This window comes from Melanostigma gelatinosum, assembly GCF_949748355.1.
Source record: "Melanostigma gelatinosum genome assembly, chromosome: 2".
In the NCBI taxonomy this organism is placed as follows: domain Eukaryota; kingdom Metazoa; phylum Chordata; class Actinopteri; order Perciformes; family Zoarcidae; genus Melanostigma; species Melanostigma gelatinosum.
This window is the reverse complement of record NC_136635.1, coordinates 20,707,987-20,725,895: the sequence shown is the minus strand read 5'-3', so window position 1 is coordinate 20,725,895 and position 17,909 is coordinate 20,707,987. Positions and strand designations below refer to the sequence as shown.

General features: G+C 43.5%; 1 protein-coding gene across 1 annotated transcript in view; it reads right to left on the bottom strand.

Annotated features, from left to right (window-relative positions):
* Window positions 1-17,909, bottom strand: part of LOC306790360 (T-cell immunomodulatory protein-like) — a gene marked incomplete at its 5' end in the record, with an annotated part of 72,827 nt that overhangs the window by 32,110 nt on the left and 22,808 nt on the right. Inside the window, 2 exons of the mRNA XM_079286559.1 lie at window positions 11,742-11,850; window positions 13,482-13,632. Of these exons, the coding sequence (XP_079142685.1) occupies window positions 11,742-11,850; window positions 13,482-13,632 (260 nt within the window). The remainder of the gene's footprint in view (window positions 1-11,741; window positions 11,851-13,481; window positions 13,633-17,909) is intronic.

Sequence of the window (17,909 nt, the reverse complement as noted above, 5' to 3'; positions counted from 1 at the left end):
CTCTGATGTACATAAAGGTCACATGGCTCTCCATTCGTCCAGTCATTGTCCGTGGCTCCCTCATTGTGTCACTTTTCACTGGTTACTCTTGTGCATTCTTCTGCACATGTACATGGATCAGGCCATGGATCAGATTACAAAAAAATACTGTGCACCTTTGCTTCCCGTATACTAGGGGTGTAACGGTACGCGTATTCGTATTGAACCGTTCGGTACGGGGCTCACGGTTCGGTACCCATGACGAACCGAAAACGTTTGAATAAAAAAAAATAAAAATGTAAAACCTTTATTTAACCAGGTAGTCCCATTGAGATTAAAAATCTCTTTTGCAAGATGTAAGTAACAATACTACATAACATTAAGGAGCAGTTTTTGTTTTTTATGCTTATGTGTTGCTAAGAAGACACCCCAGAAGATGAGTCACTCAGGTATAGTTCCATCATTGTTCAAAGTCAAAGAATAACTTTATGATGTTAGTTGTAATGAATAAATATATTTTAAAATCAAGTACATTTCTCTGGCATTTATAGTTTTCTACTGCACCGAAAGTACCGAACCGTGGCTCCACTGTATCGTACCGAACCGTGAATTTTGTGAACCGTTACACCCCCACCGTATACTGTTTACTACGTTATTCTTTGGAAATAGGATGAAATATTCTGCCTGTGTCCATTGGTTGGTCTACCACTTTAGTCCAGACTGAAGCGTGTCAACAACTATTGGATGAATTGTCATAAAATGTGGTCCTGAAAGGATGAATCCAGATGACTTTGGGGTTCACTTTTAATGACTTTTGATGTACGTTTCCTTTAATGCCACCATGAGTTTTACGTTTGTAGTTTTTGGTGGGTCGCTATGAAAGTTAGTGCAGACATATGACGAATTGAAATAACTTGAGTGATCCCTGACTTTCCATCCTGCCCCATCATCAGGTCAAAAAGATACTTTGTATTTAATGTTGTACTATTATACTAATTTATACTAATTACTTATCCCGGATGAGGATGGTGCATCTGCAGTGGACAGATTGAGGCAGAGCCAGGATGCCACTGAGCCATTATGTGCTAAAGTTAATTGTGAATAGTGTTCAGTAATTCTGTGCTGTTGATTCGCTGGGGGGGTTTTGGTGGGCCGCTCTGAGTCCAAATGCAGGGCCATTTAAAAAAAATACCCAGTCCTTCCCTGACTTCTGCCATCACTTTGTGTCAAAACACAAAAGGATTTTTTTGGTACTTTTAAAGCTTTGATTCAAAAACAAGTGGCATACATGTGGCAAGGGCAAATTTGCCTCTTTGAAGTTCACAAGCTTATTAATTACCGTACATGCCTGAAGGGGAATTCAGATGGAGGCAAACATTTGTTCCTTGACTCTAACCGATCACACTGCGTATAGGCTACTACTTAACATCCTTGATGAACAGGTTTCAGCTTAATTTCATCTGTGGAAAACACGCTTTGGTTTCTTATCGAGGCCTTTGTTGTTGTCACTTAATTAAACACTGCGTTTCAAAGCACGTTCAGCAATCACATAGGTATTCTAGAAAACTGTCAACATCAGGGCTACAAAATGTTTTTCCAAGTCAAGCATATCAAAACAAGCCTGCAGTGACTATTCATTGTTTAATGAGACTGTAAAAACTTCAATAATGGCTCTGTACATTTCCTCACTGTGGTATGTGAGAGGAATTTGAACCCTCTAAAGTGACAACAATTAGTGCTCAAAGCCCAAGGCTGGTTCTGGCTATTTTATTGCAAAAGAAGTTGATTAAAGCTGAGCGAAAGTAAAAAAGAAAAAAATCATTAGGTTAATGTTTCATCTAAAAGACCAAAGCTTGGGAGTGCCGAGTGCACCAAAGTGGCCAGAAACAGCCCTGTGTGTATTTATACTGCAAACCCCACATCAACACCTCACAGGCTCTGGACCAAAGTCATCTGCGAAGGACGCCGATGATCAATAAATCGTAGGGATCGGTTTATTCATTGCTTGTTTGAATTGCATGCTGTTCGGGGTCAGGCTAAAAGCATCACTGTCACGACACTGTAAATCAATAACGGAGAGAGATTAGACCGTCTTTTGTTGGAAGTCAGTCTCATTTGGGTATTTAGAGGCCGAGGACATGGGACGAAAGACACAAGACTGGAGCGGGACTCAAAGTTTAGTCCGCTGCATTCACTCTTTATGCATACGTGGCAACCATAGACCGTATGGAAGAAGTGGACGTAGTTGCAGTGACATCACCCATTGGTTTTTGGACTGCCGATGTGAAGCCTCGAGTTAGGCATTTTGACCATCGCCATCTTTTGCAACCAGTAAGCGGAAGTGATCATATTTGGACTGACGTGTGGAGTGACGTAGAGATGGAGTGTACAGCTCTGGTAGTGGTAGCGACCTGTCAATCACAAGGTAGCCCCGCCCTAAAGCATACCCAGCTTTATCGGCTATTTGACTCTAAATGGGACCATCAATTATTAAATGAACATCATGCTGTATTGAAGAATACTTGAAATTAGCAATTGAGACCATAAAGTCATGTTTACAATGTACACTGATGTAATAAACCGATTGAGAAGTCGAGTCATTTTCTCATAGACTTCTATACAACCAGAGGAGTCGCTCCCTGATGGCCATTAGAAAGAATACAAGTGTAAGGCACTGAAGCATTGGCTTCCCTTTTCAGAACCAGAGGTTACCGCCTGGTGGCAACGGGTCAGTCAAGAACCTGGAGTGAGTACAAATGCATTTCCCAGAGTCTCTGCTTCTCTGTTGTAACACAAACGGTGAACTGGAGTCACTGTCAGTGTTAATCTGGCAGCAACCTCAGAAATAGAGTCAGACTGACGTGAAATGCATCCTTAAAGAGAGAGATGAAAGACGATGATGTTGGTGCATGAAGGGACCAAGAGGAAGAAACGACGTCGCGCAGGTTGAATACAAATATACCTTGCGACAAAAATCTCGCTCGTGAAACAGGTGAGATGAGGTGTTCACCGTCCATTCAATTGACACAATTTGATCAGAATTCATGTGCGTGGCGATCTGTGTTTAAGTGATGGGAAACAAAACGCAGAGGTCCTTCACAACTCAGTGGGCACGCCGTCGCTCCAGGAAGTAGAAGAGTCTGTGTTGGAGTGGGCATTCGTGTGTGTGCATGTCTGTAACTACACTGAATTTAGTGCTTCTTCTGTGAGGCCGCTTGGTCTGTACTTCAATCTCTGGTTGACATGTAACAAGCACATAACGGCTCTTCCAGGGCCAAGACAAGACCTCTGGAATAGCTCACACACCCCCCCCCCCCCTCTGTGGGACGGAGCTAGCCTATTTTCTACTGTAATATTAAGACTGATGGCAGCGCCTTCGCAGGACTAACCTAATCAAGTGAGGACGAACCGGCCTGTGTACTCTGTGTACTCTGTGTGTGTGTTTTCATCATATTGACAATGAGTCAGCCAGCGAGCAGCGTTTCGTGAACAGTGGTTTGAAGAGTGTTGTAGATAAATCGCTTCTTTGAAAGTCTTCGATTGTGAAACGGGGAAAGACGGGGAGAGCACGTTTTACGTCTACATGAGAAACTATCCATCACGTACATGCAATGTTGCACCATCAATGGAAGTAAAAGGCAGTTTCCAGTCTTCCGAAGGACCAGGAAGCTAGTTTTGCATTTAAGGACTTGGGCTTTGATTTACTTCAGCGGTTAAAGGATTTAGTTCAGGGGTAGAACTAGAGCTTTGTGTGGGCCTCTGTGCTCTTAATCTGTGCTGCCAGTTTGTGACCTGGGACACAAGAAACCAGGTCATTTCTCACCACTAAGAATTAACTCATTGGTGTAGAGTGCTTCAGTGTTATTACTGCCGTCGTGTCTACTTCTGTGCATGCGTGTCCCAGACTCCCAACATGGATAGTCGCGTATTAAATGCAGAGAATCTATTTATTATATTCAGCACAACACTGTTACTTGGTGAAGCCAGCCAGGTTTGAATGAACGCGTTCAGTGACATTTGAGGTGTCTGGGGCTGATATTATAAAAATATTATACACAGATAAGAAATCGGAACATTTAGAGTGTATGAAGTTCTTCTTATGCTTGTTACAAACATTTAACTTTTATAGGTTGCAATAATCATGGTCTTTGAGTGCAACCCCCCCCCCCCCAAAAAAAAGAAATAACAGCAACATGAGCAGCGCAGCAGATAATTTCATGGGACATTAATCTCTGTAGGCGCACTCTTTGCCACTCAAAAGTTTCTGATGCTGTAATACTAGATGCTAAAATCAGTGTAGCAGTATGTTGCATATAGTTAAGCTCTACTTGACAATTCAACATTATGTCTGGTGTGTCACAGAGAGGTTACATGTAGTTGTGTCCTCATTGGCCTCAAAGAAACTACAGCGAGCCATGGTAACCTCATGCACACGTCACCACAGTCCTGAGCCGTTGGGTCAGCTGACATCACACACACACAGAGCAAAATGCGATGAGCAGACCTCGACGGGGGAACATGACGTGCCGTGTCAGCGCTAGTGGCTACAAGTGCGAGTCAGCGAGAGCCAAGCGGAGCCACGCAAACACAGCAGTCTGACAGCTGAGCGCCGCTTGCTCCGAGATGCTCATCACTTCTCGTTGTCCTCAGGCTGCTTTTGCTGACTGCAGGGCCTCTAACAGACATGCATGGGCACAACACATGCGCCCCCCTCCCCCTTCCACACACACACACACACACACACACACACACACACACACACACACACACACACACACACACACACACACACACACACACACACACACACACACACACACACGACAGTGAGCCGACATCTGGTCTTAACATATAGCAACTCCAGAAATGACGACCTGCCAACAGCTTTGTAATCCATGTCACAGGGATGATGTACAAAGTATTGTTACATGTGGTACGTGCAGCATGTACTACATATCTGTGTGTATGCGCGCACATGTACAGAAATTCTGCTTCTCTGTCTGGTGAATAAAAGCCGATGCAGCACTGAACCTTTAGATATTAGTATGAACGCTTTGCCATAAAAAAAGGACATTTAACTGTTTCTTAACAAATATCTCAAGTGAAACTGGTTTCCTCATGTGTGCCTGACTGAATAATAAAAGAATGTCCCTATAAGCCCTCATTAGACATACTTTGATGGCTATTGTCTTGTCTGGTCGAAGTGTAAGTAAGACAAAGCACTGCTTTGCCGTGAGGTTTGAAATCCCAGAGGAAGCCCCCCCTTGTCACTTTGGGTGACATCATTATAGTGTTGTTGTAGCCGACTGTCTCCGAACAGCTGGCAGTGGCTCCCACATTGTTTCACTTTTGGATGAACACCACAAATGCAATGTGACCACCGCATTAATTGCGGTCACTCTTCTCTTCATCGAGACTGGATTAGGTTGGCAGCACTTTACAATAACATGACAGCAGTGCCGCCTCTTTTTTTATTGTGTGATCAAATGTGCTTTTCAAAAATTGCAAATTAAATGTAATGTATACGGGGGGAAAAGAAATTGCATAATCTGAAACAGAATTATCCAAGACCCAAAAAACAAATGCCCTTTACAAAAAAAGCAACCTCTGAATGATAGAAAAGTCGCATAAATCACATTTAGTGTACTTTTAACGCCACAGTCAAGTTCCCACAGCTGTAAAAAGGAAACGGACTAGCCTACAGCACTGGGTCACGAAGGCTAATGTTAGCCTTGCAAAACCAGCCCACAAACTCTCCTCCCGTTTGTTGTGGCCTGGTAAGGCTAAGTGGGACTGTACGTGGGTTAGGAGCGCTACCAATGGCCGCAGAGCAAAATGTATTTTCAGGCATTCGAACTGGACAACTCCAATTCAAGTTTTCATCTGCTCATATGCTCGCCATAATTTGCAAATTGTTCTTGCTTCCTCAATTCCTCAGTGGATGGACAGTAAAACAATTCTCAAATTATTATTAAAATGATTATATTCTTATGAGCCTGCATGTGACATAGGAAGGGGATTCAAATCTGAATGGCTTGTCGAGTGACTCACAGTTCGTGGGTTGGAAGGCCCTCCAGGTACCCAAATGTGCACTGAAAAAGTGAGATTTTCATGATAGGTCTCCTTTTAAATTGATTGGTATCACAGTGGTGTCCTTGCTGCTGCTATTCTCACTTTTGGTCAGGATGTGCAACGGCTGATATGATTGGCAAAAAAAAAGGTGCCTGGGTTGATGAATTCCTGCTATTTGGCTTTTGAACTAGAATCTTCCACGAGAGGGATTACAAGACACTACGCTGAAACAGAAAATGTGAACGACTGTTCCCTGAATGACTGAATATAAAATGTCTGCAAAATGTCGTAGACTGTGCTGTGTCGCTGGCTTGTTGAGCCATTACGACTTCAACTGTGAACAGAAGCTGGTGCAACCTGCTATTTTGACAAACACGGGAGCAGGTGCTCCCACTCTGTGTGCCGCAGCCGACACCGAAAAAGTATTCACACCGATACACACGGCCTCCAGGCAAACCCTCCTCTGGACGACAGAGCCACACTGAGACTTCATGTAAATCTCCTTGTCATTTGAATGACATGAAAGGAGGGAATAAAAGGCAGCGCTTGACTGACAGGCCGAGAGAGGCGGAGAGCAGGGGGGACAGGAAACGAGGCATTTGCCAAAGAGAGGGGTGAGGGCAGGAGGACGGGGTGAGGGCAAGAGAGTGAAAGAGGCCAGCAATGAGGAGAAGATGGGCGAACAAGAGAGGAGAGGGGAGGAGAGGAGATGAGGAAATGTGGGAAGGTGAGAGCTGGGTTTGGTGGAGGAGGGGGGTGGGGAGAAGGAGGAGGAAGTATTTGGGCATGAGAAAAGCTCCCAGATGTTTCTCAATGCAGCTAATCTGCATCCTAATAAATGAGCAGGAAACTAATCAACTCATACAGTTCTGCCTGCCACTCTCTCTTCTCACCCTCCCCCCTCCAATCTGAGATGCTCATGCAGAGATACCATTTCTAATTTTGGAGTTGATGATTTCTCCCATCTCCTCCCTCCTCAGCAGTAATCATCCGTCCATCTTGTAAACACTGTGCGCTTCATTGTCTCGTTCAGATCAAAGTGGAACCACTTTGCTTTGTGAAAGACTCGACAGGGACGCAGGTCCTTTCTACGTTCCTTTAAAATCCAAAATAATAAACGTATACACGTCTCTTCAATGATGGGGTCCAAAACGGAAAGAATCAATTCTATTTCACACCTCGTGATGAATATACGGGATTGAAATGTGGTCGCCCTGAACAAACTCGAATCGAAACACTGGCAGCATGATTAATGATCAGTTGATGAGCAGCCACGTTCAAAAAGCAATTTATAGTTCACACTGTCTCGCTTCAAAAACAAGCATCTGTTTTACTTATGATGACACTTCACAGATGATAGCGCGTCTGCTACATGCAGGACCCACTCGGTTACGAGATTTATTGAGTGAGCCGAGACAATCGAGATTGTACTTGGTCTGCCTCAGGTCGTGGAACGGGTCTTGGTTGCCGATGTAACAATCACATGGTCGTCATTCTCCTATTCCAACGTCAAGAAGGCGAGTCTTATCTATGCAAGCCTGTCCGAGACAGACACTGAAGACGAGGAAGGAAACACAAACTTCAATGAATAATAATGAACGAACGATCTGGACTAGATAGTGGTGCTAGGGGAAAGAATAGGGGATCAAAGTTACGACAATTCATCCTCTGGGACCATGAATGTGTGCACCAAATTCCACAGCAATCCATCTAATAGTTTGCTTCAATAAAAAGCTAAAATGTCAACCTCATGGTGGTCCACGAGGTAGAATCTGTTGTTATGATATGCCAATATGTCAATAAGCAAAATAAAAACAAACAAAAAACATGTCAGCGTTGCTCCACAGTCATGACAAAACATAGAGTATCTAATCTGCAAAACAAAATTAGCAAAATTAAGTGAATGTCAGTGATTAGCACACCCGAGCAAACGCAAACTTTGTAATACGCTGCATTACCTGCCAAGAAAACACGCACAGGGACTATAAATGAAACCGCCTTCAACAAACCACTTTGAGAAGAAGCTTCCATGGAGGGGCTAAAAAATGAGCTACAACCCTGAGCTCGCTCTCTCTCGCTCTCTCTCTCTCTCTTTAGTACCTACTAGGGGTGTAACGGTACGCGTATTCGTATTGAACCGTTCGGTACGAGGCTCACGGTTCGGTACGCATGACGAACCGAATACGTTTAAATAATGCTTATGTGTTGCTAAAAAGACTCCCCAGAAGATGGGTCACTCAGGTATAGTTCCGTCATTGCTCAAAGTCAAAGAATAACTTCATGATGTTAGTTGTAATGAATAAATATATTTTAAACTCAAGTACATTTCTCTGGCATTTATAGTTTTCTACTGTACCGAAACGTACCGAACCGTGGCTCCACTGTATCGTACCGAACCGTGAATTTTGTGAACCGTTACACCCCTAGTACCTACATATATATATATATATATATATATATATATATATATATATATATATATATATATATATATATATATATATATATATATATATATATATATATATATATATTATTTTTTACCAAATGGCATGCTAGCTGCCAAACGCGGGCCAGCAGCTGTACAACAGAAACCCTCTAGCCTGCTCCTAAATAATATATGCACCTGTGGCAACAGAGGCACGGGTCTTGATGGCACGCCCTGGTGTGTGAACTACTGCATGTCGGGGCGCACGCAAGGATGAGATGTCAGACCGGTACGGGTTCAGGTCATCTCCGTGTGAAAAAGCCCAGCAAGAGTCCAGGATGAGAGGCAAGGCTGCTGTCCGAGAACAACCTGTGATGGATTTATCCCGGGAAGTCCGCGTACATCGTGGGACCTTACCTTTCACTCACAAGCTGCACACACACCGAGTCGGACACAAAGCCAATCCTTCAGCTGGTGTTGTTCAATAATGGTCGGGGGAGGGTTGAGCGATGCCATCTTGAGAAAACAGGATTCCATCTTACAGGACGGAGGACTGGATCAGGCTGTCTACAAAGACCCGTCACTGGCTGACAGAACGTGTGGATATGGAGTTCACACACTCAGCCTCACTTATTACAGTGCAATGCTATCAGAGACGCCTGAAAAGAATCAACAAATTTGCCCTTGAGGGGAGTTTCACGGGAGGTGCGAGGCTATTAAGGTGCAGTCGAGCTCCCGTTCACAGGGGAGAGGAATGAAATGTTGACAGGGTGCAACACTTGACGGATACATTTTTATTTTGACTGCTCGGCGTTTGCTCGCTAGTCTGCACGCACCTAGATGTAGCAAATGCGACACCGAACATGTATGAAATATTCACAACCAAACGTGTAATAACTGATGTCGAATAAAGGGAAGAAGTGTGTGGTGGGGGGGGGGGGCTGACAGTGTTTGCTATCGACAGGGTGGATGTGGGGGAGAGAAGACAGGCATTTTGGTGTGGGTGTATCAGTGTGTGTTTTGTTTGATGTGCTGCAGTGAGACAAGACGTGGATAACAAAAAGAACAGCGGCGTTCAGAGAGGCGGCACAAAAGGAATTGATTCGGGGGGGGGGGGAGTCGTCAAGGTCTCACACACACACACACACACACACACGTAGTTAATTCCACTAAAGAGCTAGCTGACGAATGCCCTCTTTCCGTTTAAAGATGCTTAATCTTTCAGGCCCAGGATGGACATATGACGGTATGACCACAGCGATTACATGATGTGGTCCATGTAGACTTCTACTGGGCACCTGAAAACCACCGACTCCTACACTAGGTACCCTGTGTTGATTTTAACCAAGCGTTCAAACAAATATCCAACAAATACTGAGATGCAAAGCAGGACGCACGACATCATGGATGTCATTTAGCTATTCTTCCTGTACCATGTACACAAAGACATTGAGCTCAGTGGTTCTACTTCCTTCACTGTAACGAAGTCCAATCTGTTGCGATACCACAAGTGCTCCTCATGGAGATAACTTGAACGTTGCAGAGTTGAGCACGTTCCAGGAAACCATTTCCGGTTGATAAATGCCAAATATGACTTTAGTATACTGTGAGAATCTTGTCATTTTGTATTGTAATATGAATCGATTCAGTTTAATCCACATTATTTGCTTCTGCAACCTTTGTTTTTCGGTGTTTTTCGGCTTGGAATGTCTGTATTCTCAGTTTGCTGTTTATTAGTGTTTATGTGCATTTCTTGCGATTCTGAAAGCAGAGGAGCAGTTGTAGCCCCTCCCTTTAAAAAAGAGAAAAAAAGAAGACAGAACAACAACTGTTCTGCAACAGAAAGGGATGAACGACACTCCTTTTCCTCCTAATGAGCCGAGCAGAGTGACAGATTAAACTGTGCGGCGGCCCACCCTTGAGTGGAACTATTTTTGCTTTCCTCAAATGTCACTGGGTACTGGTACTAACGCTGTACCAACATTATGACTTCAACAGACAGCGTCTTGAATTTCACTCAAACGCTGTTACAATAAAAGAAAAAAGAAAAGAAAAAAAATTCTGTTAACTGAGAAGGAAAAGCGGCGAGCCAAAAATAAATTAAAGAAAAATGTTTCTGAGCATCGCACACAGATATTGACGCTACAGCTGCTTCTAGTCAGACATCATTTGTGAATACCGGGTTTAAAGTGCGACTGAAACGCAGCATATTGCACCATATTGCTATTTCTTCTGAATCAGTGAACATTGTGTCTTCTGTCTGTCGTTGCAGCAGACAGATTCAAGGTTATTTTTCTGGCACTTCTGACACCTTCATTAGGCAGTCAAAAGTGCAAAGTGACGGGTTACATGGGGAGAGAGGGGGCCTGACATGTAATTAAGGTGCCAGTCTGACTTCACATCCAGGATTTCTAGCTACACGGTGTGAAACAGTAGTACAACACTACATCACTAACTTAATTAATGGCTTTACATTCAGCACTTAGCTATTTTCATAACTATATTTATGTTCTGAGAAAATCTGGTATGAAATATGTACTAGTTAACAATGTCACACAAGCCAGAGGTTCTGAATTTAGGATGATTTCATCACTTCAAGTCAGTCTGATTGCAAACAGCAACGAGGTTCAGAGCCTCTTAATGGAATCTTCTCGTACAATATGTCAGACTTTTATTGTGCCCTTTCCAACAAGTAAAACATAATCAATTTCAATTTGCAGCCCATTACTCAGCTCCCACTCTCGTGTCACGAGCGGGGCAAGTCCGCTGGGAGTCGTGTGCCTTACCGTGCTGTACTCACAGTATGTCTTTGTTTAAAGTCATATACGAGATTAAAGAGGAGAACCAGGGAGAGAGGACTGAGAGGAGAAGTCAGTGGCCGTTTTAAATGCAGGTTGAAATGGAACAAAAAGCTCAGACGAGACCCCCCCACCCAGATGCTCGTCCGACTGAGTAGCCCGAGGCTAGAAATCGAAATAACATGACGGATGATAGTCGTGGCCATCTGCTTTCTCGGTCTGGGAAAAGAGCTGCTCATGTTCAATCATTCTAATTGGTCTAAGGGGAACGGTTCCGGTAAAAAAGAAAATACATGTAACCATAAAATATTAAAATTCCGGTCGTATTTCTATGAATGTGATGAGTGAAGGAGAAGAGGACAGAAAGAGGCAAAAAGGGGAGCTTTCTCTTTCTTCATGCAAACTAGTGGAGGCATGTGGAGAGGAGAGGGGAACAGGGCGTACTCTGCGAATCAGTCACTTACCCATCACTTTAACGAAGTAGGCATCGGCTTCGTAATTGTTCTTCAAAGCGTGGATGATCAAGTCTTTTTTGCCCTCTGCCTGGCTTAGAACCAGCATGTCTAATATACCCTGCAAATGAAGACAGGCACACAGATAAGGGACAATGGAGGCCTGGTGTGTGTGTCTTCTGATGTACATTTTTATCCCTCTAACGCATTGATTCGGCATTATCTTATCATCTCTTCATTCTTCCCTTTTTTCCCCCCATTCTCCTCACTCTCTCTCTCTCTCTCTCTCTCTCTCTCTACCATTCACGCATTCTCTCACAGGGCGAGGGAGAGGCAAACAGAGAGAGGGAGCTGAATTTAACAGACAGGCCGCATTAGCAGCAATAATTAATTCTGATAAGACAGGCACGCACGGCAGGCTGCAATGCAGCTTCTGTGCTGTGTGCAGTCGCACATTCTGGGTGCAACCGTGTGTTCAAACCAGACACAAAGCAATTTTTTTACACATATACATATCTATATGCATATACGAGTTGAAATGTATCCACAAGCTTGAGAAATTCGCTTGAGGCTGTGTTGCAAAAAAGCCGTTGAATCAGAAATGGAGGTAATAATGTATTATTATTGTACCTCATATTTTTACAGAGGCCGACAGATCATACGTGTATAAATGTACGTGAATAAACAATAAAGCTGCTGCCCTATTTAAGCTTAGATGACGTTATTTTGACTGTTGATGGAGCAGCTACAGCGTTAGCATAGCATATTCCCGATTGATCTGAACTCCATTCAGAAAACAAGCTTTTTAAAAGTTGTTTGTCGTCTTGCGGACAGACCTGACAAAGCATGAATTCAGACCTTTTACAAATCGGCATCGTGATGTTCTTAATTTGCCATTCTTTTGATTGATTTTGTTTCATTAAATCACAGCACAATTGGTTTGATTTGGGGTGCATATCGCTGCAGTAAACCAGATCAATTCAGCAGATGTGTGACTTGCTAGATATAGTGAATATTTATTGATTTTGTCTCCTCAATTATAATCTATATGTGATTAGGACTGTGTGTTTTATTTGTATTATGTACCGTACCTCTCCAAGGGTGCATCATTTTCCTTTTCATACAAACACAACATTGTCACCATGGACAGAACTTATTGAAAAAGACAGTCGGTGTAAAAATAACAGCATGTATAAGAAGTGAGAATTAAGCTAACTTATAGTCCTTTGTCTTGTAAATACAAAGTTGGCAGTGATGGAGTAAAGTAGGATCGCACACAAGCTAAAGAATGGGCGGTAAACGGCATTACTGATTAGGACCGAGCACTAAATTGAACAGGACATTGTTCTGTCCTCAGTCCAATTCTGTAATATTACTTCTGAGCATGACAGGAAAAGCATGAACTTAAATCATTTTGTTGATGTCAAAGCTTTACACATACGTAATCCACTTTTCTGCATTAGAGAAATCAAATAGTCTTGTGTGCTCTGTGAGATTTATTCATTTTCTTCTCCATTTGGCATCAAAATATTTAATACTGCAGACAATCTCAACAAGGGGATGATATTTGTAGTGGCATATCTAACTATCTGACAGCAGTGCCATTGTAGATGCCAGCGTTGGACAGATAAGAGGGGACGGACAAATGCTGTGGGACATTTAGAGGAGAGACAGATGCAGTACAAGGTGTGGAGAAATGGAAGAAGGTGGTGCTGTGTGATCAACGACGTCAACTCAACTCAAACTACTCACGTCCTCGTAGATGTCAAAGAACGTTGCCATGACGGCATTTTTGATGGCTCCCAAATCTGACTGGTCCCAGAGGACTTGGAACATCCTCCCAACACGATGGCAACTGGCGTTGTTACAGGGCACGTTCTCCAACAGGAAGGCCTGCTGAGCACTGGGAGGCAGAGAGAGAGAGCGAGAGAGAGAGCGAGAGAGAGAGAGAAAGAGAGAGAGAGAGAGAGAGCGAGAGAGAGAGATTTAAAGTCACATTTAAACACGCCGGCATGGTGGTATTTATAATCTGACAATTAGCTCTCCGCTGACTCCTCGCATATCATTTCTGATGCTGACCCCGGTCCTTGCAAACGTCCCCCGCCAGCCCCATCTTCCTCCTGCTACGAGCGGGAAACGAAGAGTCTGAGCAAGACATTTCTCCATCGACGTAGTGTGATGCAGTGTTTTGGTTTGTATCACAACGACTGGGGACTGATGCTTTGAGTCAAACACCAAATACCTTTTTTTATTATGTACTGTAAGTGTCTCTGACTGAACTTTAAATGGTGACCTTGTGGAATTTGTGGGCTTTCATAACCAAATGACATTTGTTATAATTCACTGCGTACAAGCCTTGAACCAGAAAATGAGTCCTTAAACTCAGCTCGGTAACACACACTCTGCCCGTAACGCCTACTTACTTCACCTTGAAGGTGCTTGTGTAAAGTGTTGCCTGCCAGTGAATAATAGAAGTCAGGTGCGTTTAACTGTAAAACCGTTATTGAAGAAGCTCGACCGTCTACAACTAGCAGTTAAACAGCGATCTCCAATCTATGATTACTCAGCACGCCATTGAGAAGACTGTTCATAACCGCTCGGTTTACCACCTTACTGTCGATCACAGAAATAACATTAGTTTTAGGGCTGATTTTCTCTTTTCAAAATAAGAGCCCTGGTGTTTAATAGCACTGCTCTCTTGCTCCGCTGCACATATGTCGATAATAAAAAAATGACCTTCCTGCACTTATAGCACAACTCAAAATCTTGCATGCACGTATTCGTAGCAAGACACAGCAATATGGACATTGAGCAAACTTTGCATTGCGGTGACCACACCCTGTATTCAACAAGAGGCGAGTCATTTACTAGAGCTGGAATAAAACCCAGCCACTCTGGGACTTGATTTCATTTTTTTCTCCATCTCTCTACCTGTACTTTGTGTGCTCAGTATCTGTCACCATCTCCCTTTGATTCTCAGGGGGGGGGGGATTGAATCCCCCTCTGTCTCTATCTTTGCGTCTCTCCGTCTTTGGAGACGGCTCTCTGTACCTGTTCTTAGATCTTCGTGGGAGTGGCGATGGGGAAAAAAATAAAACAACAAATAGGCTCTGGTCTAAAAATAGACAAAGTGTAAAAGTCCCCCCCTCCCTCTCACAGGTTTTTAGATGACTCCCCACTCTATCCCAACACGTCTTGGGAGGGGAGGTGAAGCAGCCAAGAGCCTGGTGGGACATCTGTCATCTAGGAGGCTTTTAAAAACTTGAAAGACTGCACGAGGCAGTGTTGGAAAAACATCAAATGTGCCGCACTGTCAGCTAAAAAATACTCCTCCGTCACAATGTCGGAAAAAAAGAAAATGTCGCAACGTATAGAGCGTGTTCCTGGATAAAACGTTGATTGATTACTGTTATTAACGTGACGCTGTCACCCACCCTGAAAGTGGGTCGACTATGCTTGGGCGAAATGCACATTTGTGGAGAAAATTCTAATTGAAGGGATGTATGATGCACTGCGAGACGGAGACAGATAGATGGGTTTTCTTGTCTTTACGCGTCTCTAATATGTGACGGCACTGAAATTATCTTTAATATTATGACTTCCACTAATGGAGACACAGACAAAATTCGGCATGGAAGCCGCATGTTCCAGTAAAACACAGGCTGGCGTCACCCAAGGGGTCTACTTCATAGTTGAAATGTGCTCAAACGCTCTAAGCCTGCTTTTAAAATGGTTGAAGTAGTTGAAGCAGTAACAGAGTGCCATTGAACTAGATTTGTTGCTGTTGTATTGTATCATTGGAACATTTTCACAAAGTATCTAACGGCTGCTTTGCTTGCCGTTTTTTCAAACGGCACACGTGCTCTGGTAATCGGCAGCAGGCACGGTTCAACAGTCCAGCTGGATTTTGGCAGTGCAGGATGGTCTGATGTTAAGACCTTGTACCGTCAACCTGCATGAACGCTGGGATTTCACAGAAAAAAAATAATAATTATGGATATTATGATGCATGGCAGTAGAGAAGATACGTGAAGAAGGCAAAGTTCTGTGAACAACTTCTAAAATATCACACACATTTTTATAAATACAGAATAAACAGCTATGGGAATTTACATTTGGAAATAAGCCAGACATAACTGGACTGGTCTGACCAAAACGTGATGTAAAACATCCCTCTTTCTGCCAGTGTGTCACACCTGCTGCCTCCCTCCCATACAGACTGTTCTCGTGCCGACGTCACGGTGTTAGCTGGAGGCAAAGCAAAGGAAAGACTGGAGGCAAACACGGGTCGCCTGAGAGTTGCAGGCTGAAGTTACACATCAAAAATATCACCTTGCTGTGTTGTTGGTCGCCAGAAGCGAAGGAGCACCGCTCCAACTTTCAATGAGTAAAAGACAATATCAGCAGAGCGTTTCACGGATGGAGAGACAATGCTGCTAAAAGTTTAGCCCTCTGCTAACTTCAGCCGCAGCCGTGAGCCTTTGGCTGTGGTGAACAGAAGCTAAACTATTAGCAGCATTGTCTCTCCATCCGTGAAACGCATTGGTGCATATCGTAACTGTTTTGGGGGGTTTCCTTGCTGTGTTGGCAGCTGTTGGCAATGCAAGGTGCGTAAATGTCTGGCCATTGAGTCAGCGTGCAGGGGTCGGCCAGTCTGGTCCCGTCGGTAAATGTTCATTTCCTCAACTAAAACTCACGCTCCAAGAGAGGGGCTGACTGTAGAAACTTTCTTCTGTACTTGGTGTATTACAGTATTGTTCATTTCATTTATAATTTTAGACGGCACCATGAATGGCGAAAAAAAGATCAACTTAAAACAATTATCAAGCCTCGTGGGATTTTACCCGTTCAATTTATTACATGCAACTGAGGGACACAAATTCACTTAAAAAATTTGTGGCAATATTTTAAATGGTCCTTTTAATGTTGTTCACTTAGCTGGAATCAGCAGCATGGCATTGCAATACAAGGAATGTATGCAATACCCTGGTTATTGTACTGGGGGGTGAGGTCGGGATTTATGACAAGCATCTGTTTTTAAAACACTGCAAAGTACAGGAAAGGGCAATGAATTCCTGAAGCGGACACATAATGCCTCGAGCACACGGACTAAGAATAGCGTCGGTTCAGATGACAAAGTCTTTCAGGATGTCTGCATCTCCATGTGCGCTGGGAGGAGGGGCGGGGCCTGGATTTACTGACTTTGGCTGTGATTATACATATACTAGCTGGAAGTTCAGTGAAAGGTCATTCTGTGTAATCCATCAATACAGCATATGCACGAGCCCCTTCTTCCCTTCTCATTAGACTCAACACAGCAACCACTGAATGAGATCACTGAGGACCTGCCACTGCAGCACCTATTGGCCAAGACACACTCCTAATGGTGAGCCCTGATTGGCAATTTTCCAGGGACAGCACGTGTGTGTGTGTGTGTGTGTGTGTGTTTTACCCATCTTGTGGGGACATACATCTAATTACAGTCACATTGTGGGCACTGGCCTTCCTTTTGGGGAAAAACTTGGGGACAAAATGCCCCATAACTTAAATTATTACATTTTTGGGTGAGACTTAGTTTAAGGGCTAAGGGTCAAGATTAGGTGGATAGGGGTTATGGTAAGTCTCCAGAAAATCAATGTCAAGTCCCCAAAAGTTGTGAAAACCCAACTGGGAGTGTGAGTGAGTGTAGATAGAAATGTAGCTGTTTAAAAGTTCCAGGCTGAACTCGATTGTTGTTGACCAATGTGTGTGTGTGTGTCCTTTCTGAGATTTTTGTACTTCAAAAGAAACTCTCTCCAGCACTCCAGGGGTGGTGATGAACTCAAGGTCATGACACACACACACACACACACACAAAGCAAAAACAACTTCCCTCCCTATCGGTTAGTTCTGTATTGACTGCAGCAGGTTTGACTGTAAAGCACCTAATATTTTTGAATGCAGTTGCACATTCACAAATCCTTATTGAACTATATCCAATCATCATTAAGACAAAGATTACCCAAGACGGTCCTAAAGATCAGTACTGGGCCCATCCGGACATATTTGAATGGATCCTATCGGCTTAAATAAAGGTGATCAGGAGCTGATCCTTTCACTGTACTCTACTGGGTTTTTTGTCCAACTCAGCATACTAGTGTTCCAATGCTACTCTAGTTTAGACAGCTGGACACTGTCAGC